The sequence below is a fragment of the Ips typographus genome, linkage group LG7 (genome assembly GCF_016097725.1).
Source record: "Ips typographus isolate SLU linkage group LG7, UJ_Ityp_2.0, whole genome shotgun sequence".
Classification (NCBI taxonomy): Eukaryota; Metazoa; Arthropoda; class Insecta; order Coleoptera; family Curculionidae; genus Ips; species Ips typographus.
This window is the reverse complement of record NC_138428.1, coordinates 1,726,900-1,751,722: the sequence shown is the minus strand read 5'-3', so window position 1 is coordinate 1,751,722 and position 24,823 is coordinate 1,726,900. Positions and strand designations below refer to the sequence as shown.

Sequence of the window (24,823 nt, the reverse complement as noted above, 5' to 3'; positions counted from 1 at the left end):
AACTCGATTTAGTTGACACTTTCTGGGTTAACTAAGTTCATAGTGTTACATCCATGGCTTTATCACCTCTGACCGTTATATTATAGTTGCCTATAAGTGGATCTATTAAACACATGCAACAGTCGTATATATTTAATGATCGAAGATTATCGGTTGTTTCAATGACTTTTGATAAACCACATAATGATGCTAAATCAGTGGTGAGTCGTTAAACTGTTGTTTTTGAATTTTAATTAAAAATATGTCGCTTAAAAACACAAGACATTCCAGACAAATGAGGAATGTTAAGTTATCGCAATTACTGGAATTAAATTCCTAGAATTTTACTGAATTACTACAAGTTACATTGCCGTTTGTAACTAAAATGGTGCTGTAAGAACAGTAACGTGTTTTAGTACTTACATTAGTGACATATATCACGTGGTTTCTGGAGAATAATTTAACTAGACAGTCACATGACAACTGTCATAATTAAATCTCAGAAACCCGTTTTATATCAAATACTGCAAGAAACTTTTCTAAACCCTAGTTTTTGCAACAAGTCAGAGAGAAACTCACTTGGAGTGAGAAAATGACTGTTTTAAGCACATTTTTGGAATCCTAATTAAATTTCCTATCCAATAATCTGAAAAATATTACAAAATTTGGTACAGTTAGGGAGAAAATGTGTTCTTGTTCGTATCTGAACCATTAACAAACCACTTTACTTACTTACTTTAGGTTCAAATCAAATTTTGAATTTTTATCTTAAATTGAAAAGTTTTTTTGTGGTAAAAATTGAAATCCACATACATTCACTGTAATGCAGCAAGCTCAAAAGAGTTTCAAGTGACAAAAATCCTGAAGTTTGCTTCTCTGCATAACAAAAGAGGCTTACAAGGATGGAAAGAGAAACGAGGAGAAGCAAAGAATGCTAGATATGGGTCGAGACCGAGTGTAACACGCCATTGAACCACAAACGACAAATTATTATCTCAGCCACGGCTGCATGAGTAAAATAGATGTCATTTTGAATATTTGCGGCCGTAATTTACTGCTACATTGTTTCGCTAAATTAGGATTACGTCAAAGAATGCATGTGCAAACTTACTTTGGAATAGCCATGAGGTACTGCAACAGTCTTTTGTAGTCCTCTGGTTTTGCCCTTTCCCGTCGCGGATTGGCTGGGAAGGTAAGTACCGGTCCTCCACGTCTGTCCCTGCCTCCAGTCAACATCACCAGCCGTTCTTGGAGGAGAGGTATTATGTCCAAGGCACGTTGACCGTCCATTATTGAATGAGGATGAGCTGAAAATCAAAATGTTTGAATAAGTATGATACAGCAATCAATTTATACTGTAATTTCATACTGAACCTTCTTTAAACATCTAAATCAAAATAAATGCTGAGAAGGGTTTTAAAAAGGTTTAACTCAGTAAATATTAGATACAAATTAAACTTAAACCTAATCCTTTTGAAAATTGCTAAAACTATCTTGTGCCTCTAAAAGCAAAATCAAAGAAATGATTTCAATTTCATATTTTAATAAAAAGTTATTTACCTTAGAAGTAGCAATTATAATACTACTTATAATTAGTTTAAAAATCTGCACAATTGCAAATAAGTAATAATTACATACATATTTTAACTCGAATGTACAATATAGTAAAACAGCAATGTTAACAAGCAGATCTAATATCTAATTGTTTTAGTTTTTTACAAGTGCTCTTTGAATCAGTGTCATCTAAATTGTTATCCCAAAAAAATTCGATTCATCGTTTTCGTTCCTTGTAATAGGTCAAAGCAGTGTTTCCTTGTGGGTCCATAACCTGCTCTCTATTGTACCATTACCGAATCTCTTCATCTGTATGACTCTTTTTCCATAGGGCTGGTGTCAGGGTTGTTAAATATTCCTTCCACATATCAAGAGAGTTATCAATAGATATGAAACATTAGAGCTGGTAAAACTAGTCATAGAGATTTTAGATGAATTTTACCTGCCATCCCTGCCAATATGCATATTATAGTAGTTTTGGTACACTCCCCATATCAGCTCAATTGCATTGAAATGGGGATAAACGAAGAATTGTATGGCCATGTTGCTCTGCTATCTGATCAATAAGGTATAGGTTCTAAGGTTTGTTCCTATAAATACTTAATTTAAGCAATTGAACAGGTGAGTGAATGGTTATCAACATCTCACCCCTTTACCAGTCCTAATAATTCAGTTTTAAAGGCATCTGGGGTTGTTAACCATTCCTGAATACTTACTATCTTTATTCCAACTGCTGTTTGGATTGTGGTAGGGAGGAAAGTAGGGTGCATTATCCAAAACAATAGCCGAACTTCTATCACAGCAGCCAAAAGGATAAAAAGACCTCCTTCACGTTCAAAAAACGATATTAAAGCAGCACAAGCTGCTGGCTTTGTTTACTTAAAGTCATGTTTATTAACATAATCACAACACTCACTCTTAAACAGTTTACACACTAACGCACTAAATAACTATTAACTACAACCTAACCGTAAAAACACTTGAATATTATGCGATATATCCAAAAAAATTCTCAACTAAAATCATTTGTGCAAGTCATCAACAACAAAAACAAAAACAGCAAACGATCAACTAGCAATCTGGCAACAATGCACACAACTCGTTAAACGTCGAGATCGAGAAGGTCACGTTTGTATCTGAATTGCGTTCATTTAATAAGCGCGTGTTAGAAAGAGAGCGCTACTGGTCGCAACTAATCGCTAAGCAATACGAATGCATTTTCAAAACGTCAAACTCACTGATGACGTGCATCGTTTCCATTTTTGCCTCTCACATTAGAGGCATTTACGAATATTCTACCGATAGATACCTGTTTAACCTAGAGCGTTTGAAAATTGTTTTTGGTAACTACCATTACCGTTCTGAAATTTTACCCATGTACCGAATATATGTACCCGGTTTATGATTTATGGATCGAGAAGTTCCGTCGGTAAATTAAGAAAAAAGTGACTTTTGACAGGTTTTTCCTTAAAATTTAGAATCATAACCTCAAAAATTAGTTTATGGTTGACAATTTGGCGGTTTGTTCCACAGTTTAGCAAGCTTATGAGAGTGACCTGTTAAATTAAAATGGATTTTAGAATATGTTCTGTGTGTGAGATGGAGGAAGAGTATGCCGATATTGTGTCAAAGACATATCAGGAATAGGAATACCAATCGCGTTCTAAAATTCATTCGACCGTAATGAACCAGATCCTTAAAAGTTACACCGATTTTGGTAAACGGTGGAATTAGCAGGTATAATTTTCGTAAATACCTTTTACCTTATTACACTTTTTTGATATTTTTTCAAATAACCGAGTTATGGGCCGCATTCGTTTTCAAGCTCTATGGAGCGAGCAGAGCGTTATTGACGTCACAATGACGAAATTTGACGGTTAGTTAAATTATGCTTTTGCCAAATTACGTCATCGTGACGTCAAAAACGCGCTGCTCGCTCCATGAAGCTTGAAAACGAATGCGGTCATAGACTCGTTTTTTTTTTAAAACAGTTTTAGGAGAATATCTCCCTTAAATGACCTTTTAGGGCAAAAGTACCCTGATGCAGTCTTGTAGAGAATGGAATTCCCTGCAACTCTTCATTATTACACTTTTTTGATATTTTTTCAAATAACCGAGTTATGGACTCGTTTAATTTTTTAGAACAGTTTTGGGGGAATATATTCCTTAAATGACCTTTTAGGGCAAAAGTACCCTGATGCTGTGTTGTAGAGAATAAAATTCCCTACGACTCTCCTTTATTAAACTTTTTTCATATTTTTTCAAATAACTTAGTTATACCCTTGTTTCGTTTTTTAAAACAGTTTTGGGGGAATATCTTCCTTAAATGAGGAAATTTAGCACAAATGAACTGTTGACTTAATTTACGCTCTTCATTACAACTTACACATAAAAAACAAACAGGATGCAACCAATGATGATTATCCTTTAAAACAGAAAATTATGATTTGATAGTGAACTTGATGGTAAAGTAAACGTAGACAAATATACAACTGGATTAATATGGTGATTTCTATAACATTCACAAAATAGAAACAAGATTATTCTTGTAGATAATCAGTGACTTTAAAAAGTAACAGAAGCCCCTTAAAAGTTGCAGAAGCGTCTCTTGACTGATAGAAGCCTCTGAATTGTCACTTCAACTTGTAAGGAGTGTAAAGGGTTTAGAGAAGTAAAGGTTGTGATATCTAACATACATTTGAGTCAGTTTACGCTAGTTACTTTTAGAAAATTCGACAATATTGCAGACAAAAATTAATTAGTTGCATATTATCAAAAATGGTGAAATAAACGTAGGCAAATGCAACCGATAATGGTACAAACATAAAAATACTAAACCATATTCAACTTGAAACTGAGTAAATTTAGTCGTTTGCAAAACGCAGTCAATTTTGCCTGGACAATCCAAATAATCTTGTCAAAATGTAGTAAAAGTCATTCGGGCTACGTTCACACTTTATTGTGCAAAACCACTTTAACTACATCATCAATATCACTGCTTCCAATGTAAAGTAAATCTAGTCATTCTTAAAACTCTTTAGAGCACGTTTTTAAATTGTAAACTAAAAGTAAACGCAGACAAATGTAACTCGCTAATCATGTTTTCTCCTTTATCATTAAGAAGGCAAGATTCCATAAAACGGTTGGCTGAGTTTACACCTGTAACACTGAAACTATTTGAAGAATGTTGCTAATTAAACACATCTGCTATTAAACCTGTGGCAAGGTGAATTCAATTGTTACTACTGCAGGTAAGTTTAATGGCAGTTGACTCAGTTTACACTATCATTTCTGAAACGATCTGGAGGATGCTTAATTAAAATATTTAAGTAGAACATAGTTGTGTAAACGGAGTCATTTTTTAAAATGTATTACGGTTTATTCATGTTTTGTTAGAAAATGTTAATTCAAGTTAGAATAAAGTATTCTCTTAAATATCACTTTTGACACATTTTTTCAAACTAACTGCTAGAAAACTGACACTTAAAAAACTCTACCTAACGACTTCCTTTTTTTTCTTTTCGTAAAAGATCCAGTGCAGTGCCAACTGTGCGGTCTCCTCTTTGGCGTGTCCCCTCCTCCGGAACTCCTGGAGGAACCTGGAGAACCCTCTGGAGTGTCCATTCTCAACAATTGGCAACAACTCACAACAATTACCGAAGTCTGTCAAAGTTTTTAGCATACTTTGTACACTATTATCATTTTGTTTATAACACAAATGTAAAATTACTTTCACGTGTTAAAAATAACGGTGATTCTTCGCATAACCTGACGAAAAATAACAACAAACACGTATGTTAACGACCCCTGATCCGTTACAGTAACCATATGCTTCGTGACCAACAAAAAACTCAGTTTTTTCCAACTTTTACTGATAACACCTTGTATAAAGTGAATCAATTAACTTTCGTTTTCTTCTTTTCGGTGCTTGCGGTATTGTTTAAGAAAACAACAATCGTGAGAAAGTGATGAATTTTGTAATTCATCTTTTATTATATTGTTACCATTGTAATGTAGCAATAATTGTTATATAAAGTTGAAAATTGCTTGTATTATAGTAGGAGTTAAATCAATATTAGTCTAGTGTGTGTTATTTATATGAGTTGTAAAAAATTCAAATAGACAAAGTTTTTGGTGCCAAAGATTGTGTATATGCCAGCTGGTGGGTGTTTCTAATCAATAATAAACGAATTTCAATGTTTAAACTGATTTTTTCAGATTAGAAGGGGCTATATCAAATTTTGATTAATAGATTTCACTGATCAAGAGAAAGTAATTACCAAAATGGCGTTTGAACTCCAAAAAAAGCCAAAGCTCAGCTGATCCAACTATACCCTTTAAAATGTAGGGTTTTATTAAAAAAAAATATATTATCAAAATGGCTGCTACATTCTGAAAAAATCCAGTCTTGCTATTTTCTGATTAACCCAATTTTAACGCTTTTAAAAATATTTGTTAAAAAAAAAATGTGTTTCTTAGGTTAGGTTAGGAAGCTTTGCATGTAAATCTAAGAGAAAAAAGTGATGACATTGATAAATCTATTATGGTAAGTCAACATGTGCAGTATTTGCGTAAATCAGAGATAGTTTGTGATTAGACCAGAAAAAGCAGCGTTCTTGACCAATCACAAGCAATAAACAGTGCAGTGACAGAAGCAAATACTGCACATCTGGACTTACCATTAAACTGCTAGAGATAATGTTTGAAGAAAATGTAAATAGTTAGACAAGTTAGTTTCTATTTTGAGTTTAGCTTTATCAAAGTTCTGGCCATGTTTGTCATGAAACGCTATTTGCTGTTAGCATACAAATGATCGCGGTAACTAAACATATGGCCAAAAGGCCTGAAGCCAAACTGATAAAACGGCACCCGTCTCCCTTTTCCGAGAGTTATACAAAGTTCCGCAGGAATCGATACGATTATAATTTCTAAAAAAAAAACTGAAGGAAGTTGATCAGCCCACGTGTACGGCAATCTTTAGATGCATGACTGTTCAAGCACTAAGTCCACAAAAAAAAAACGTTTGACACGAAAAAACTGGCTAAAGGACACCGCACACGTTTTTCTTTTGAACTTCATCGGCGACTAACCTAGAATAGAGCAGGAATGTCCTCCTGACTGGAATCAGCATGACGTCATGACTCTGTGGGAATTCGCGCTGCTCTATGGCCGTTTGAGGCCAGAGGCGGAGGAAAGCAATTTTTTACCACCAAATTAATTTATAAAAAAAAATCAACGAACCTAAACCGCAAACGAATCCATCCGAAGTACTGCACATCATTTATGACGATCCAAACACTTGAAACAAGAAACGCGTGGACGTCTTGAAACACCACAAAAAAATCTATGCCGTAACACTTTCACGTGTTGGTCGATCAACTATAAAGACCGCCAATCCGGTCATTGTATTCAAACAACAATGTACCATTCAACTGTTTCGCGGGTTACCAGCCTCTTGAACCTGTCGATTTTGTGGGGCTAGCGCAGTTTTTGCAGGCTATTTTCGGGCCAGATGCTAGATTTAGTCGCGGTGACTGGATTTTTGTTTATTTTTCCGTTTTGGCCTAATTTTATGCGTCTGGTCTAACTTACCTGAGAGGCAAAGGCGTGCCACATGCTGCGCAAGTTGATTAATTCATTTTTCATGAAGATGCTGGATGACAGATGAATGATTTTTAGGAACCGTACTAGTTACGTCTTTTTTACCAAATTTTGGTCAAAATAGTCAAAATCAATTGGGTCCTAACCTAACCCAAAAAATTTTTAAATGTCAATATAAACACTCCAGAGGGTTCACCAGGTTCCTCAATGAGTTCCGGAGGAGGAGACACACCAAAGAAAAGACCGCACAATTGGCACTGCACCAGATCTTATACGATAAGAAAAAAGAGGTCGTTAGGTTAGGTTAGGTATAGTGTTTTAAGTGTTAGTTATACTTTTCTAGCAGTTAATTTAGTTTTAAAAAATGTGTCAAAAATGGTATTGACTGAATTGACCTTGCCACAGGTTTAATAGCAAATGTGCCTTATTACCAACTTTTTCAAATAGTTTCAGTGTTGCAGGTGTAAACTCGGTCATTTTTTTAAATCTTCTTAATGATAAAATAATTAAAATATGTGAATGCCCTGCTGAGTCACGTCTACAAAGTATTCTCAAACATTCTGCTTCAACGTCCTTCTCCATATACTGAGAAGATTATCGGAGACTATCAATGCGGCTTTTGAAGCGGAAGATCAACAACTGACCATCTCTTCACTATCAGTCAGATTCTGGAGAAAGGTTGGGAGTTTAACATAGCCTTTTCATAGACTTTGAACAAGCATATGACAGTGTTATTAGAGTGAGATTGTGGGAGGCTATGGGGGACTTGGTGTCCAGCACAAATTGATTCGACTGTGTAGAGCGTACCTGAAAGTCACAACAACAGAGGCCCTAAAACAGGGAGATGCTTTGTCGCCAGTACTATTTAAATTTGCACTAGAAAAAGCAATAAGAACAGCATCAGTGAAAGCAGAGATTTTTGGCCCAGGAGGTCCCAAACTTATTTTGGCCTACACAGATGACATAGGTGCAGTAGGAGAAAGTAGACCGTAAAAATCTCCAGATTTTACATTTACTGATTCCAAAGACAAGCATGTAAATTTAATATTACCTATCTAACAGGTTATTTATTATGCTGATTTAAATAGCATTTAATTAGATTAAGAGCATTGATCAAAATATCTGTCAATTTTAACATCCTCCTGCCAAAATTGACCTTTTTACGATGTATGTAAGGTCACAACACTAAATAGTACGTTAATGGAAGTTGATATAACAATTGAAATTGTTGCGAGCGAGTTTAGACTTTATTTCTTTTTTACAGGCAAAATAGTATTGTATAACATTTCTATTTCCAGACTATTACAAATAGTGCATTTATCATAAAATGTAACAGAAAACGATCTCTACGATAATAGCTCCCAGAGGATATATTTTAAACAAAACTGAAAACCATCTACCTATAAATAAAGCCCATAAATTCGACTAGAAAAGAGTTGGATCTACTTTTAATGCTGATGGAAATGGTGGTAAACATATCAGCTGAGTGGTTTAGTGTTTTAAAAGTTTTTAAATCAAGCTATTATTACTTTTTTGAGATAAAGTTGTGAATAACTCTTTTGTTATTTGTAAAAATAGGTATCGCCTTCTTAACAAAACGTAATAGAAGAATAAAGATTCACTCTGTGGGAAACCTTACATTCTAAATAAATATGTTATCTAATTAGCAAATAAGTTTGTTTAAAAGTTACATAGTTCTAGACAGTTCAGACACATAATTCTATTTAACCAACCAACCTTGTCTCTCCAAATATTCCCAAATTTTATAAAGAAACAATTGACGTAAAACATCCTGTCATTTTAATGGCATTACTCGTTACAAATAAAATTAATGATAAGCAAATTTGAGCCTTATTTACACTAAGGAATCATCCAAAACTTCCTTGGTACTGATTCACCTTCACGGGTTTTCCTGACACGTTTGTTAACAATGTTTCACCTTCTCTTATCGCAACAATTAGCGAGGAAACCGATAAATCTACCTAGGAATCCATCGACAGACGATGCAGGTCGAATGTTCAGTGAAGAATAACGTGGTTTACGCAACGCCACGGCCGATTAAGATATTTGTATTACATTTTAAAGAACATGGATTATCGAACAAGGAAGCTGTTACGAGGAAGAACTCTTCATTGTTCGCTTTCCATGAAGATCGGTGTTACTAACCCAGCGAAAGGTATTCAAAACCAGACGAAGACAGTTTGGAATACCAAGTAATTTTTGTTACAATTTCTGGCCATCTTAGACCACATTAGAATACCAATTAGGATGCTCGTTATTAGTATTCTACAAAGCTACCAAAACTTCTCATCTTAAAAATTATCAGTACTGTAGTAGTTAGGAAGTATCCTGTTTGATTAGTTTTGTTTTTATTTACACAATTTTATTTTATTATTAGATATTTTCAAAGTTGTATTGTGAATTTGATGTCATTTTGTATTGTTATCCTAGTACAAATGCCCAATAACTGACTTATTTAGTAATCTACAGGCAGACTGAATGAAAATCAGGTCAGAATTCTCCTGTTTCCAAATTAACTTCATAACTCCGTGATTTTGATCAATTTCTAGTCTTTAAAATCCTCTTTTGGCCACTTGTGTTGCCATCCTAGTAAAATTGTACTTTAACAGACTTATTTAGTGATATACAGGCAGACTGAATGAAAATCAGGTCAGAATTCTCCTGCTCCCAAATTAACAATTCATAACTCCGTTATTTAGACAGTTACAATAGGATTTTGATCAATTTCTTCTTCTTAAAATCAACTTTTGCCCACTTTGTGTAGTTATCTTAGTAAAAATGTCCTATAACTTACTTATTTAACGATATACAGGCAGAATGAATTAGATCTCAATACATTAAATCCCTTGAGTTTGTTTTTATGATTTTGTCAGTTTCAACTAACATCTGCGTGTGTATGTATAATTTGCGGCTGTTAAAAAACCACCTACAGTTTGCTCTAAATAAAAACTGCAACGTAGCATGTCTGGCATAAATACAGCCACACGACAACACTTATTTATACGTAAAAATGCATCATAAATCATTTCCATATATAAATTAGGCTTGCTTGAACAATTAAAAAAAATAAGGGCACTTCCAAGCGATAAAACCGGATGAAAAGTGTATAAGTAATAAAGTTTCCCTGACGGCTATAAAAAGTCTTAAATAGATCTCCCCAAAAACCTGTAATCGATATTCCCCGTTATAAACCTTCGTAAACAGATAAGAACGTAGCAGATCGAAGAAAGAGTTATATGTTATTGAAGTTTTTGATGTTGAGAGAAAATGGATTTTTCTAGGCAAGCCTGGAGTTTTAAGATTAGTTCCACCAGGAAATATACACTACAAAACTAGTGGACTTTTCTTGGCTGAGTTTATATGCAGTGCAAATTCTAAAGTCCAAAATAAATCTAGTTCAATACCAAAGATTTAATTTACTACATACATCAAGTAGAAATTAAAATACAACAGTTTGACGTCAACGATTTAGGTCACAAAGTTACATAGTAGACATATCAATCAATGGAACTTTTGGTCTGCAGAAGCTTGAATATGAATTTCTTGAATTGTCTGAATATATTCAAGATGTCCATTAAACTCAAAAAAAAAAAGTCTATATGAATTATTAGCCTCCAAAATCAACTGAAGATATTCTTGGAAAGACCTGTATGCTCAGGGATTGTAATACCTTCCCAACATGCTTTTGTATCTTCCAAATGAACCAGAACTTCTGAAATTCAATGAAGATGTCAAAAACATGGAAAACCTTCAGGAAATGATTTAAAATATATCCTTATCATTGGTATAGAAAATTAGGATCTTTCTTCTGATTCTCTAACAAGACACATTAATTGAGGAACTAAACCACAATAAGGCAGTCTTACAAGACTACCAGAGTTAATCCATGTGGGCTGCTAAAGTGTGGGAGATTTTTGATTTTTTAAGGACATTCCAACTCAAGTAGATATAAATAAACAAAACAAACATTTATAACAAAAATTCTTAATCCACTCTATAACTATGTAGATTACAACATAAACAATACACATGCAACCTCTAAAAAAAACAGTGTACCAATTACAAAATCATTTAGTGCATAACTCCAGTGGACTGCAAGATCTCCAGATCATGACTACTGTTACTTTTATTGTCTTAATTAAATTATCTGAGCAGTTAAAGGAAATACTTTAGGTAGTAAGTAGTTGACTAACAAATGAACACCAAATGCAGGTTATAGTAGCAATAAAACCATTGTTATAATGTCACTTTTTAACAAAATATAAATAAAACATAAAAAGAATGCAGGATGGTGCTGGAAAGGAACTTCAGAGGAAAAACCAAAATCACCCCCCTCTCTATAATTAGACTTGTGTGTGATTAATACTAGTGTGGAGACCTGAAAAATATCAATACAGGATTTACAGCAGGTTAGTGATAAGGTTTAGCACTTTTTAACTAAAAAAATTAAAACATGCAGTTAAAAGCCAAAACGTCACTGTTTAACCACAAAAAAAACAAAACAATACACTTACCGTATAGTTACCGGTTATCGTTTGATTGCAAATACACAAAACTTAATCTACGTGGTTTATTGTCACAGTTTTAGACGCATCTTCATTTAAAATTAGGCTTAAAACTAGCTAAAAACCGTACAAATAGGCGAAAATACCGATCGTTCCGTCCATATTAACGAGAATTTGTTCGTGACTGACATGGGATTCCATTCCAACGACCCAGCGGCGGCCCCCCAATGCGCAAGATCGTCGGGACAAAGAAGTTTTAACACCGATTTTATTTTTATCATGTAGTTTTAATTCATTTTTTTGTGTTTTTCAACAAAAAAAAATTAGGAAAAACAATTATTTGACCATGAGGTCAAGGTGAAACATTTTGATAACCCAAAAATTTAAATACTTTATCAGGTTTAGAAAGTAGTGGTGGGGCCATCTGTGTATTAATCAGGCAATTATTTGCAATGGATTAAGGGTATTTTCTAGATATCGCCAATGAGAACGAAGAGAAAGAGAATGACTGATTGGTGAATGGAAATTGGCGTGTAGTATTCAGAATGTTATTTATTCAAGTGCAAAAAAACTTAGTTTTGTGATTAATGTCTGTTGATAATAATAATAATAATATAATAATCTATTTATAATAAAAATTGCAATTTCCACAGTTCAGCGGAACTTGTAAAAGAACAGCATGACAGCAAATATAAGTCTTACTCTTTTTAGCTTATAGCAAAAAGGGTACACGATATGACCTATTCAGACAAACTTGTGATCTGTCATTCTTGTCAAAATCAAAATTTAAAAAATATTTGACAGTTCAACAAGTTTGAGGTTATAATTATTTCAGATTGTTTAGGTTTCTAGTTTTTTTTGTGTTTTTACTACAATTTTTAACTGAAAATGGGGGTAACTGTCTTAACACAATTCCCTATGGAAAACCGCACGGGGCCCCAAACTATTGACATCCTCAACAAACGCATCATGGCCCTAGGGGCTTCGCTTCAGGGACAATTTTTGGTAGACTGCGACATATACAGCTCAGTGCCGGCGCTGGGGCACCAAAGGACTGTTCACGTGCTCCACAACTCTGAACAACCAGCCACTGTTTTCTCCCTTCTGGACACAGGCACTAAAATCATACCTTTAGCAACTGATGGACTGTTCGACTTGCTCATGATGAAAATGAACAGTTTTTACTCACAGAAGAAGCAGGCTAAGGCTGAGTCCAAAGGACCTCGTTACGAAATAGGGGACTTTTGTGTTAAACTCGGTACAGTAACTGTAAGTGCTAATTTTAAAGGGGTTTTAGTGGAAGTAGAGTACAAGCCTTGTGTAGTGCCGGCAATGTGTTGGGACTTGATGATGGAGTTTATGCAAGGGTTTTTGGGGTCGTCAGCCCCTACAGCTCCGCCCCAGTTTCTCCAGAACAGAATGAATGAAATGTATATGCCTATTGATACTGTACAGCAGTATTTAGAGCATTTTACTAATTTCAGGAAGGCTCAAGCTCCCAATATGATGATGAGACCACAGTAAACATCATTTTTAGTTTATTTAAGTAAGAGTGTACTAAGTAAGCCATTGTGATAATTGTATTTAATTATTTTATGATAAGTTGTGCAGTTGGAATGATTTTTCCACATTTTGATAATTACATTTGTAAGATTTTAAAGAAAATAATGTTTTTTCTACCAGAACTTTTTAGAGTAAAGTTCCAGTTGTTGTTTATTTGGACACCAATAAAACAACTACTGGAACTTTACTCTTAGGTACTTTAGTGAATGAAGTAAGGTAACAGCTGTATCATCGATTTTAATGTTCAAATCCCTGTATTTTCTCCAACCTCCTAGTACCGTGGCCTCTGTTTTTTGTTGGGCCAGAGTGAGACCCATATCATACGGGAAGTAAGGCTTTTAAAACTCCTCTGCCCTTCTGACTCAAGAGCAACTATAGTCCATCAAACAAAGTTACAAATTCAAAAATTGTTTTTTAAGTATTCCCTTCTATAAGTTCCATTTCCTTGACTGGGGTTTAGAGTATATTATTTAAATTACTGGTTCACTCATCATAATAACAAAATTTATTATGAAAAAATATAAGTATGTATAATTGGCTTTCACAGAGTAGTATAAATTGTATAAGAATGCAGAATATAAAACAGTATAACAAGCATCACATAATAAAGGTAGGTACTGGCTTCAAGGTTTAAAAATCAAATTAATATCGGTAACCACCTGAACTACCCTCATCTGGACCGGGTCTGTACTGACCATCTTCATTGGGATGAGCTCTGTTGTATTCAATAGATCTGGGGAACAAACCATACAAAATCAACCATAAAGAACTCTTCAGGAGGAGAGAGAAGATTACCTTAAGATAGCTTCTGGAATTGGTGGTGGAGTCGGTATGTGGCTACCTTGAGGATGGAAACCATTTTCATCTGCGGTGTATTGCAAGTTTATGCTTTGACCATCTGGAGCAGTGTAGGAGAATTGTCCTCTTGCTTTAGTACCATCTCCTCGAGCGTCTCCAGTTTCGTCAGCTTTGATACCATTTCCAGTTTCGTACAGCCAATTGTAGGTTCCATCTCCAGGATTGTTGTTTACATATCTAGTTTCAAGAAGCTTTAAGTTACTATGAAAATTTGAAAAGGGGTATAAAAGTAATAATTGTGATAATGCTCATACTATTATTTAAATTATTGTTATGAGGAAAATCCAGGTGTAGTTGCAGAAGGATGAATAACAGAAAAATGAGATGAAGTTGATCATGGAACAGGCCATTTAATAAGATAAGGGATAAGACGTGCATATCAACATTTTTTTAACTAACATTCAAAGAAATTCTGAATTATTTGGATGCCAACCACAGCTTCAATACAAAGTAAGAGAAAAAACACCAAGTGTGAGCAAAAGAAATTATACAAGATAGTTAAAGTAAAATTATATAACATTAATAAAACATATGAATTAATTCTATATTACCGAATAATTGGAATCTGTCGTCCACTACCTCCTCCCCCTGAATATCCTCCACCAATCCCAGGATAACCTCCTCCACCTCCTTTGTTAGGAGGCAAGTACGACACTTCAGCGAATGCGTAGCGTATCACGAGGGTGACAACTGCCAGTACTACCTGCTAAAAATTGAAAAAACACATTAAAACTCACTAGCTTAGAAGTGCGGATCAGTTCTTACCGATTTCATCTTTGAACTGTTAGGCTGTTCTGGTTTGTCTAGGTGGTGCTTCAATTATTTATATTGATCAGTCAATTAATACACCCTTGCACTTTTGCATCCTCCTTGCGTTATTTCTGGGTTGCCCCCCACCTCATCGATGAAGATGGTTCATCCCAGCTGAAGAATGTTGATACTCCTTTTGATTATTTTTGTTATGAAAGCTTTATACAGGTGTTGCATGATTAGTTTATATTCGACTTCTTTCAAACTATCACTGAGAGAGTGGTCTAATTTTGATTGCAGTTTCGTTGGTTTAGTATTTAATGTCAATGAAAGTTGGTTGCACACGCATTACTCCACACAAAATAATGGTTTTAAGGTAACTTTGTAGTACTTTAAGACTACCCTGGTATCCAATAATCATTTTCTCACCTAAAGGTGGCTCAAGGTTGGGCCAAAGATGAAACATTTCTCGACACAAATCAATAGAATTCCAATTTTAATTACTTTTAGCTGGGTGGGTTAATTGCTCATCGATACCGTTCAATTAAGACCAATTGATTACCAATATGTCGCACATTTTATGTAAAACTAGAACGGTTTTAATTATTCTACATGTCTATATAGTTCGGTGAAAATTATGCAACACAACCAATGTGGAAAAAGTGCTGAAAAGGTTAAAATTAACAAATAATTGGTTTTCAATGCGGCCTGGTGGGTTTTAATATTGACTTGATGATTATTTATCGTATCACTTAGTTGGCGATTACTGATTAATGGATTAGTTGTTTCGGATTCGAAGTGCTAATATGATAAATTGCAGATTAGTTTAACGTGATTCCCACAGGGCTGAAAATTACATATAGTAGTAGTAGAAATCAAAGTCAAATAGGATGACGTAACAAAATGTAATAGAAATGTTTTAAATGAGACAATTGTTGTGTTATTTTTGTCTTTATAAGTAATGCCTTTTATTTGATTCATACATATAGGGATTTGAAACTTTTTGCGTTTTCCAGTGTTATCTCCGTATCTTTCAACACCTTGTAAGCACCTCCAAATTTGCTACTTATCGTAAGTAACTTTCAAATACGTTTTATTTTTCAAAATAACGCATAAACTGTCATAATTACGGTTTTGTAATTTATTTTTACATTGTCTTATCGCAACAATGTGTCAATTAGAAATAATATTTAATTATTATCAAGCTATTTGGACAGTTTTACGTTTTGTAAACCTTATTGATACAGGGTGTACCAAAATTGAGTTTCAGTGGATACGAAACAAAGTTGAAGCCATGTTTTAGAAGAGTAAAACTATTTTGAAGTACACGTTTCTCCAAAAATCTGGTATTTTTGAGGCTTCATCAGGCTTTTTGATAACGTGTGTCTAATTTTGATGCACAAAAACGTAATGTTGGTCATCATACAATGTTGTTCTTACAGTAGCAAATATCCTTTTACTTTTTACTCTATATTCGTGATTTGAAAAGCAGTATTTTGAATAACAATCTTTAAAAGATATATATTACAAAATAGTTTTATTACAAATCACGATGCTAATTTGATAATTAATGGAATGGAATGTGGCATTTAAAATCGTAACAATTCAATTAGCTGAATGATAGTTATTTATTTAAAAGGATCATCTTGTTTGTTTATATAGTTCAAGGCACTGGGGACTAGCATAACCATGTAGATCCTTATCATGGTTGGTTTCGCTAATAACGGTAATAATAGTAATTGAACCGGTGTATACGTTTTGAAGATATTGTAGGAAGATTATTCCGGAAGAGGTTTTTTTGACGATTAACCTTGTAAGTTTAACTACAATATTGCAACAGGATCTTGACGTCAATCACTAGAAATGTTAGAGTATTCATGCTGCATACAAATATGTTAAATTTTTGTTTGGTTAGAGCAGAAAACATGAATGTATCACTATAAAACTATTTAGGCAATTAAAGACAATTTTAATAGCTATTTATGTACCAAGGGCGAAACAGCCAGAGGGCCTATGGCCTGAGGTATAGGTTTCGGCCTGATTTGGACGAAATTTTAGAAAGAATAAAAGAAAATGCAGCAAATGGTAACGAAAATATATTACCTAAAAGTCAAGAGCATCCTAGGATAGGAAATACAAAGTTTTTATGGCATGGAAGATAAAAGATGACATAGCTAATATTAAAAAAGATTTCAGGGCGTTTTGGGTTTAACGTAGTATGAGCATTATCACAATTATTACTTTTATATACCCCTTCCCAAATAAAATTTCATAGTAACTTAAAGCTTCTTGAAACTAGATATATAAACAACAATTCTGGAGATAGAACCTACAATTGGCTGGAAGCAACTGGAAATGGTATCAAAGCTGACGAAACTGGAGACCCTCGAGGAGATGGTACTAAAGCAAGAGGACAATTCTCCTACACTGCTCTAGTTGGTCAAAACATAAACTTGCAATACACCGCAGATGAAAATGGTTTCCATCCTCAAGGTAGCTACATTCCGACTTCACCACCAATTCCAGAAGCTATCTTAAGGTATTCTTCTCTCTCCTCCTGAAGAGTTCTTATAGTCAATTTTGTATGGTTTTTCCTCAGATCTATTGAATACAACAGAGCCCATCCCAATGAAGATGGTCAGTACAGACCCGGTCCAAATGAGGGCAGTTCAGGTGGTTACTTTCTTTCAGCTTGCTGCTTTTTCGAACAATCCACCAATACGAACATTACATAATATGATTTACGCAAATTCTGCACATGTGGACTTTGAAAAATTTAGAAAACACCAAAATGTCTCTAAATAGTGTAATAAACTATTTGACATTATTAAATTTGCCTATTTTGCAAAGTTACCAATGTCGTAACCGGACTTCACGCTTGAAAATATCGTGCGAAACCGCTCTTTTTCGACATTTTTCTCTTTGAATCTACCACTTGCGCAATGGAAATCCAAATCATACAGTCCGAGCATTTAATTTATGGTCCATGTGTAAGTGTGCAGCAAGATCAAAGATCAAACTTTGATATTTTGCAAAACGCATCGAGACCATTAACTTGGATGATTTACTGTTATTGTTTTGTTGCAATTTAATATACTGGCTGTAAGAAGGTAGTTTTTTTACTAGTTTATCCCTAAATTTTATATGAAAGTAATTTAAATTATTACATGAGAGGCCTAAGGTTGTGGGTTGTGGGTGATTATCCTAAAAATTTTTTGTAATGTGTTATTAACCTACGAAAATTCAAACTAGCCTAAAGGCTAGCAGTTATTACTCTTTTATATTGTGCAACTAAGATTAATCTTCAAGTGTTTTCATCCTAGAGCAGTCGTGCCCTACATAATTTTAATAAATTGGTTACGTTTACTCCTACAAAAATCCCCCATCAAAAACTGGGTGGAAGTAACACAATTGTCTCTATTTTACTGTCGTCATTAAATATCAAGAAGATGACTTAAGGTCGGGTACTTTTACTATCACTTTTAGCAATGTCGCAAAAATGAACGAGAAATTCGTTTGTGCGCGGGTTATATAAACTGGCTGCGATGGTACTGGGTGGGTTTTGTTACCAACGCAATGATAAACGACAAACAATGACGGTTTTAAGTTATTTTAATGGTGCAGTAGGCTATCTAAAAGATCGGATTACGGTCATTTATGTAAGTCAAAATGGCAAAGCCGTAACTAATTGCGTTTGGTGTTTACTACCATCTGCCCATTAATTTGTGGGTTTGTATAAGCATAATTTAGTAAAATATTAATTTATCTTTCAAAGTTTAAAAGTCAAGATTTCTTCAATACTAGGAAACTGTTGATTAATTCGACAATGATTGTTTTAAGCGGCTTAGACGAGTGATTACAGGAATACTGCTATCATAAACGTCACGACATCTTTTTTACCACTCTTTTATGAAAAAACTCAAAGTCTCATAATATACAGGGTGGGGGACTTGGGTTTCGCATTCAAAAGGCATCATCAGATGTTTAACAATGGTTAGAACACACACACACAAATTGACTTGGATTGAAGGATTAAAGTCGAAATTTGTTTGAGAAATTAATGCAATTTACTAATTTAACAATGTCATTTTGCATTTCAGTAAAAATGAAGTTTTTCAAACTTTTCTTGTATCTTAAAAAATGTGAAAATTCTGCTGACATCTTGGAAAATGGGACATCCTGTACAAAAAGCTACGGTTAAAGCAAACAATTAATTAGTTATAGGAGTTTATTTATAAAACTTTTCAATAGAGAGAGATAATCATTAACTAACAAACTGAGCCCCATCTTACTGGAAATTATTCGAAATGCATGGAAGTTTATGACTGCATTATTGAAATTATAACTAATTACCTTTTGGTTAAATCCACTACCAGCTTTAAAATAATAAACCTACACATTGGAATGGCGGGTCTATTACCATAAAATGTCAACGAGACTCGCTTTCGTGAATTATGAAGTGTAAACTTTATCACTTGAACTAGCGTTCGGTGCTCACTAATATGCAAATAGGTTTTTCGTTTTAATGAGATACGGAAATTTATGGTTTTTGTAGAATGTCGAACCGTAAAAGCGTGCATAACCATTGGCCACCCATAAATTAACCCATTCACGTATCAATGTGTGATCTCGATTAAGTCATTTTTTTTGGTAGTTTTACGTAAGTTGTACCACAATTTCCCAGAACTAGATAGTGGACCTATTGATCTTTCCACATATTGGATTAACCAATTGCGTAACTATTCATGCAACTAAGGTAGTCTTTGTTTGCAATTTAACGAAAAAGGTCAAAGCGTAAGGAAGATTAACTTGCCCAGCACATATTTGAAGGTTCATGGTCAGTTTTAACGGAGAGTAAAAGTAAATCATCGTAGTTGCGTTTGTTCCGCTAGTATTCCATCTACTCTGCATGGCATTTGCACGCTTGATTGGAAGCATTTTTTACGGATCACCGGGTTGATAATTAACTTCAAGGTATCCATATGCACTTTGGTTGCCTAACCTGAAATTGTCACACTAGAACATCTCTTTGTGATTGGTTCGATAATGTTAACCTTTGGCATTAACTCATTAAATGGTTACTTATTTTTACACAAATATTTAAAACCATAGAGCTGTATAAATAAGGCAGAAAACTTTGTAACATACACAGTTACACTATTTTTGGTCATAAATTCCAACATAAAAAAACTCACTTAACATCATTAATCCTCGTTTTAAAACCAATCAAGCCTGAAACAACCTTCACAAATCCGTTTTACGTTATGTTATTTTTTTTTCTTAAAACATTTTTAAAGATGTGTATTACACACATCATCAACCGATACGGATGCGGCCCCTGAAGAGGCCACTATATCGCATTTTTTCGACGTTTTGCAATTTTAACGATGCTGCTACTTAATTGAATTGTTATTAGTTTGAAGAAGCCTAAGTATATAATCAACCAGTCTCGTTAGTTGATTTTTAGTCACGCATTTCAAGTGTGTATGTGGTAATTCCTTTTTTTGTACCCTAGATTTAAATCCAGCAATGTTGCTTTTAAGGCCACAGTACGAATTCCAGAAAGTAGGTCCTTTTAAAACTAGGTCTTGTGATTTGTATTTTTGTAGCAGATGTAATTTCATACAACTCTCATTCTCAATACACTTTTTTGTAGCTCCTTAAATAACGGAGCTACCCTCAGACAAAATAGAGTTAGAGCAGGTTTTTAAAAAATGCAGTTTTGCCTTGTTAACTGCTTAAGTTAGGTCTCTGAAATCAAAAACACCTTACTTACTAGGTACTAACAGACCTAGTAAAACAAAACCCAGAGGAGGAGAAAACCCTTGTTTTCTGTAACTACGTCACGTGACTTTGATAATTCAATTTTTGAGCTTGCAACACTGTAAAGATTAGTTGATATTTGTCAAATCTAGTCACGTGACCGTTAAAATGTGTTTAAAAACTTGGTAATTTAAATTTAGTCTATTTTAGACAGTAACACTGTAAACTCCAGTTGACACCTGTCGAAAAGAGTCACGTGACCTTAAAAATTTAGCTTAAATGTTGAAAAATTGGTAAATTATTATAATAATTTGTAATGAATATTGTTTCAACTTAATATCATGTAACAAAGATTTAACAAACTTTAACAGTCAAAACTGCATCAAAATTCGTGGTTTTGTTTTGGAATAAACAGGAATCCATTTTAAAAATTAATCAAAAAAGACTAATTAAAGAGTAATTATCAGATAATACTCTGGAACAAAAAACAAAACATTTTATTCCTAATTACGTTAATTCATCTGAGAGATATCAACAGTCAGTTAGAGCACGAACCTCCACGCCTACACTGTAAGCAAAGTAAACATAATTATTTATTAATTAATTAAATACGCTTTTTTAAGCTACAGGAAATAAAAGTTTCTCATATAAAATCTCATTTTATAAGCCTCCTTAAAATCAATCAATATCAAATGAGTTATTAAACTAGTAGCACCCAAACCTAACAGAAAGACTAAAACTAAACAAACAAAATGGAAAAACTGCGTAACTGAAACCTACTAAATCTTATTTATCTCAGAAGACAAATAAGAATGTCATCAGTACATTTTGTAATTCATTTGCAAATGAAAAAATATAACATAAAAATTAATTGCTTAATTTAAGACAATCTATGATAACAATAAAATATGATCACTAATTTGTTTAGTAAACAAGGAAGCTTTGCCTGAACACAAAACTTTCATACACAACTTATCAATCTTCTTTCTTGCACACTGTTAATCCTGCAATTAAAATGGTTTTCTCATTACAAGAATGACTTGAAATTTAAAGTAAAAGATAAAAATATTACATATTTGTATTAACCTTTTGACTTTTACTGTACTACACCATAATAATAATTGCCCAACAAGTTTAGCTTCAAACATGATCTTCATTACGTTCCTACATTCGATTTGACCTAATGAATTTAATATTAAGCTCAACGTTGTTATATAACTTGACGACTTGTGAAACGTATGGTGATGGATATTGTGCGGGATCAGTCACGAATTTTCGACCCGTGAAGCTAATTGATTTAGCTCGATGGTGTCAAATAGGGGAAAAATCATCAATCATCACGTTTTTGTTGCGCCTAAATTGATTTTTGTTGAGACGGTACGGTTGGTGCAGGTCAAGAGCAACTTGCCAGACTGTCAAAGAGGACTTTCACGAGTTACAGTGACCGGGATTGCTTCATTAAGATGCAATCTATGCTCGTCAATCACGATAGAACATTAAGGAATAGCGTGGATACTTCCCGAAAGTGAAAATTTACACGAATTTGACCCAGAAACTTTTTTTTGTGTTAGAAAAATTGGTTTTTGTTGATCAGTGTCCTGAGTATTCGAAAACAAAGTACAGTAAAAAATACTACAAAGATTCTAACACACAAATCAGGGCTGGAAAAAAAACGACTAAACCACGTTATCTCAAAAATGTTACTTTGGATTTGTTAGTCAATTTTGATTGATTTGACCATCTAAAATTATTTAGAAATAAGAAGAGTAATTTGAAAAAGAGTTATCTTCTCGGTTATCTTGACTACTGAACCCTGACAAAGTTAATGCGAAACTTGAATAACTCTATTATAGTGTCAAAAAATGCAAAATGCTATTGAAAACCTTTTAAAATGTACCAGATGCCTCTAGGACTGTTTTGAAAGTTCCATAGACCTCTAAATTCTATTGAAATACTTTTAAAAAGTGCTCTTCAAATGTTTTGAACTCTCCAAAAATCGTATTAAATTGCCACAGGCCTCTAGGACTGTTTTGAAAGTACCAGACCCTCTATATTCTAATGAGAACCGTGATATGTAAATGTAAGCTAAAGAATTGAATATTTTTACAACTTTTTTAGGCTTTAATTCTTTGAAAAACTAAAAAATAAAAATAAACTTTCAATTTCAGATTCAGTAAAATGGCATATACCTATTTCAACTGTATTAGAGAAATAGCATATTTTTTGTAATTATTGTGTTAATAAGCAAAAGAGTTTAGAGAATAGTGTTTAGTCAATTGTAGTTATAAACCATCTCGTTCAAAAGACAGTTTACAACAGTGGACAAGGAAAAATGAATTACTTATTTCTACAGACAGTGATATTCTAAAAAGGCAAGGTTTACAAGACTTTGGTCTAATATTAGTTCGAACACGCCCTAATTAATCACAAAATGTTGAGTTAGTATACTTATGTAAATTAGATAAAAGCCTAAGAATGGTACATGGTAATAATTTGCATTTAATGTTACAGATTACCATATTAAATAGAGATAGGTCAGTTTATTGGTATTTAAATAACATTTTTAAGGAGTAAAGAAATAATAAAATAATTCTTGGTTTGGGTTGCTGAGCTAATTGACTGTTGATGTCTCCGAGACAGGATATGGTCAGGCAGGGTTTGTGGTCACTGTTTTCCAATTTTTCACTGTTTTCCAGCACAATTTTAGTGTTTATTCCAACCTATCACCTGATTTGTGAGAACAAAGTCGACCCATATACCGTGACCTTTGCAAAATACTTCGAACAAAAACAATTGCGTTACGTGACAAAACGAAGGCACGCCGTATGAAAATGCCGATTGAACTTTCCTTAAAGGCACTACGCCTCTCTTGTACAGGGTGTTTCATTGATTGCCAAGTTAATTGAATTAGAGCCACTGTTGTTGGTTTAGCAGTTGAACAAAACGAACCACTCCGTAGATGTGCAATTTAAGATGCAGTGATTGAAGTGCACTTTTTCCTAGGAGGGGCCCTAATATAAAGGTATACTAAGGCGTCATCGGGTTAGTACGTACAACCATCTTCGGCACCATGAAGCTCCAGTACCAAGTAAGTAGTTTTGGTGGTTTTAGGGCCAAAATTTGTGGTTTAATCGTTTCTCTGGTGGAATTTTAAAGCTTCTGACCATCACCGTTTGCTGGGTGTCCTCTTGGGCGTCTCCCCAACGTCAGGAACGCGGTTTTTCCAATTCCGAGTACCACCAACAGGCACCGGTCAGTCAAATCCCCATTTTGCACATGGAGGTGAAAAGCGATGGTGCTGATGGGTACCAGTACGCTTACGAAACGGGCAACAAAATCGCTATACAAGAAGCAGGTACTAAGCACAACTTTCAACTTGCAACAATTATTCAGAAGAACATTTCAGGTGACAGCACCAAAAGGCAAGGTTCCTACAGTTACGTAGCACCAGACGGTCAGCAGGTGTCCATGTCGTATGTGGCAGACGAGGGCGGGTTCCGTCCTCAAGGTTCCCACATGCCAGTGGCTCCTCCCATACCCGAAGAAATCAGAAAGGCGGTGGAACAGAACCTCGCTGATGAGGCTAGAGGCATTGTGGACGATGGACAGTACCGTGAGGGTGGTGAGGAGGGAGGGGACTTACCAGCCCCACGACTTCCTTCCAAATTTAGGGTTTAAATGATTTTCAGTGTGATAGTAATTTCCTATTTTGTTCGGACTTATGGCCTTTGATGTATATATTATTAATTTGTGATTATTATTTTAAATAAAAAAATATGTAAGTTCTTTTTGTGTTGCATTTTGTTCAGAGGACTCTCTTCCTAGTACATATAACCTTAAAACATATATTTTTACATTTTTTATATCTGAAATTCAATTAAACAGGAATTGGAGGTTTTAAGCAACAAACTTTGTTTTTAAATTACGACCCTGTCCTTAAGCTGTCATAACTAATTGGTTTTTTAACTAATTGGTACTGAAATTCCTCAAAAGCCAAAATTTTAGATTATTATAACTGTAACAAAATTGCTTTTTTATTCCTACAAATGTTGTCCTGCTATAACCAACAATTTTGTGGAGATATATTGATGATGTTTTCTCAATATATCCATTCGGTAATGGATTTCAACCAATTTCTGAAACACATTAACTCAATAGAACCCAAAATCAAATTTACAACAGAAACTGAACAAAATAACCAACTGCCATTCTTAACCATTCTAATCAAA

The 24,823-nt window shown here is 34.1% G+C and overlaps 4 protein-coding genes, 1 long non-coding RNA gene and 1 pseudogene across 7 annotated transcripts in view; 3 read left to right on the top strand and 3 right to left on the bottom strand.

Moving 5' to 3' along the window:
* Nucleotides 1-5,172, bottom strand: part of LOC145731890 (kalirin-like) — a 68,536-nt gene extending 63,364 nt beyond the window's left edge. The window contains 2 exon segments of the mRNA XM_081983882.1: nucleotides 1,091-1,286; nucleotides 5,031-5,172. Coding sequence (XP_081840008.1) covers nucleotides 1,091-1,286; nucleotides 5,031-5,157 — 323 coding nt within the window. The 5' untranslated portion in view covers nucleotides 5,158-5,172.
* LOC145731900 (uncharacterized) lies at nucleotides 1,506-5,004 on the bottom strand. Its single transcript, XR_014178912.1, has 3 exons — nucleotides 2,182-5,004; nucleotides 1,976-2,123; nucleotides 1,506-1,891 (listed from the first exon to the last, which is right to left on the bottom strand). It is a non-coding gene; the product is annotated as an uncharacterized LOC145731900 (long non-coding RNA).
* Nucleotides 5,173-11,545: 6,373 nt separating the features above from the next.
* Nucleotides 11,546-24,380, top strand: LOC145731896 (endocuticle structural glycoprotein SgAbd-2-like). 2 transcript variants are annotated; one of them, XM_081983890.1, is made up of 4 exons: nucleotides 11,546-11,564; nucleotides 23,598-23,682; nucleotides 23,751-23,949; nucleotides 24,001-24,380. In XM_081983890.1, exons 2-4 carry the CDS (start codon nucleotides 23,665-23,667, stop codon nucleotides 24,270-24,272), a joined length of 489 nt encoding a protein of 162 aa, XP_081840016.1. In that variant the 5' UTR covers nucleotides 11,546-11,564; nucleotides 23,598-23,664; the 3' UTR covers nucleotides 24,273-24,380. The 2 variants fall into 2 exon arrangements, with proteins under 2 accessions (XP_081840016.1, XP_081840017.1); XM_081983891.1 differs by lacking the exon at nucleotides 11,546-11,564 and having other exon boundaries at nucleotides 23,579-23,682.
* On the top strand, nucleotides 12,462-13,328 carry MED20 (Mediator complex subunit 20). Its single transcript, XM_081983888.1, has one exon. It carries the CDS (start codon nucleotides 12,549-12,551, stop codon nucleotides 13,182-13,184), a length of 636 nt encoding a protein of 211 aa, XP_081840014.1. The 5' UTR covers nucleotides 12,462-12,548; the 3' UTR covers nucleotides 13,185-13,328.
* Nucleotides 13,706-15,005, bottom strand: LOC145731895 (endocuticle structural glycoprotein ABD-4-like). Its single transcript, XM_081983889.1, has 4 exons — nucleotides 14,847-15,005; nucleotides 14,633-14,787; nucleotides 14,019-14,258; nucleotides 13,706-13,956 (listed from the first exon to the last, which is right to left on the bottom strand). The coding sequence occupies exons 1-4, from the start codon at nucleotides 14,853-14,855 to the stop codon at nucleotides 13,866-13,868; spliced, it is 495 nt and encodes a 164-aa protein (XP_081840015.1). The 5' UTR covers nucleotides 14,856-15,005; the 3' UTR covers nucleotides 13,706-13,865.
* LOC145731917 (pupal cuticle protein 20 pseudogene) lies at nucleotides 15,197-18,031 on the top strand (annotated as a pseudogene). The gene is made up of 3 exons (XR_014178914.1): nucleotides 15,197-15,207; nucleotides 17,107-17,370; nucleotides 17,431-18,031. The product of XR_014178914.1 is annotated as a pupal cuticle protein 20 pseudogene (transcript).
* Nucleotides 24,381-24,823: the final 443 nt, after the last annotated feature.

What these genes read in the sequence shown, in the direction of transcription:
- LOC145731896 (XM_081983890.1), top strand. An exon ending in AATCGCTATACAAGAAGCAG is followed by an intron (nt 23,950 to 24,000) that starts GTACTAAGCACA and finishes AGAACATTTCAG; the next exon opens with GTGACAGCACCAAAAGGCAA.
- MED20 (XM_081983888.1), top strand. Translation starts at nt 12,549, where the DNA reads ATGGGGGTAACTGTCTTAACACAATTCCCTATGGAAAACCGCACGGGG.
- LOC145731895 (XM_081983889.1), bottom strand. An exon ending in CGACAGATTCCAATTATTCG is followed by an intron (nt 14,259 to 14,632) that starts GTAATATAGAAT and finishes TCTTGAAACTAG; the next exon opens with ATATGTAAACAACAATCCTG. An exon ending in ATTCCAGAAGCTATCTTAAG is followed by an intron (nt 13,957 to 14,018) that starts GTAATCTTCTCT and finishes TTTGTTCCCCAG; the next exon opens with ATCTATTGAATACAACAGAG.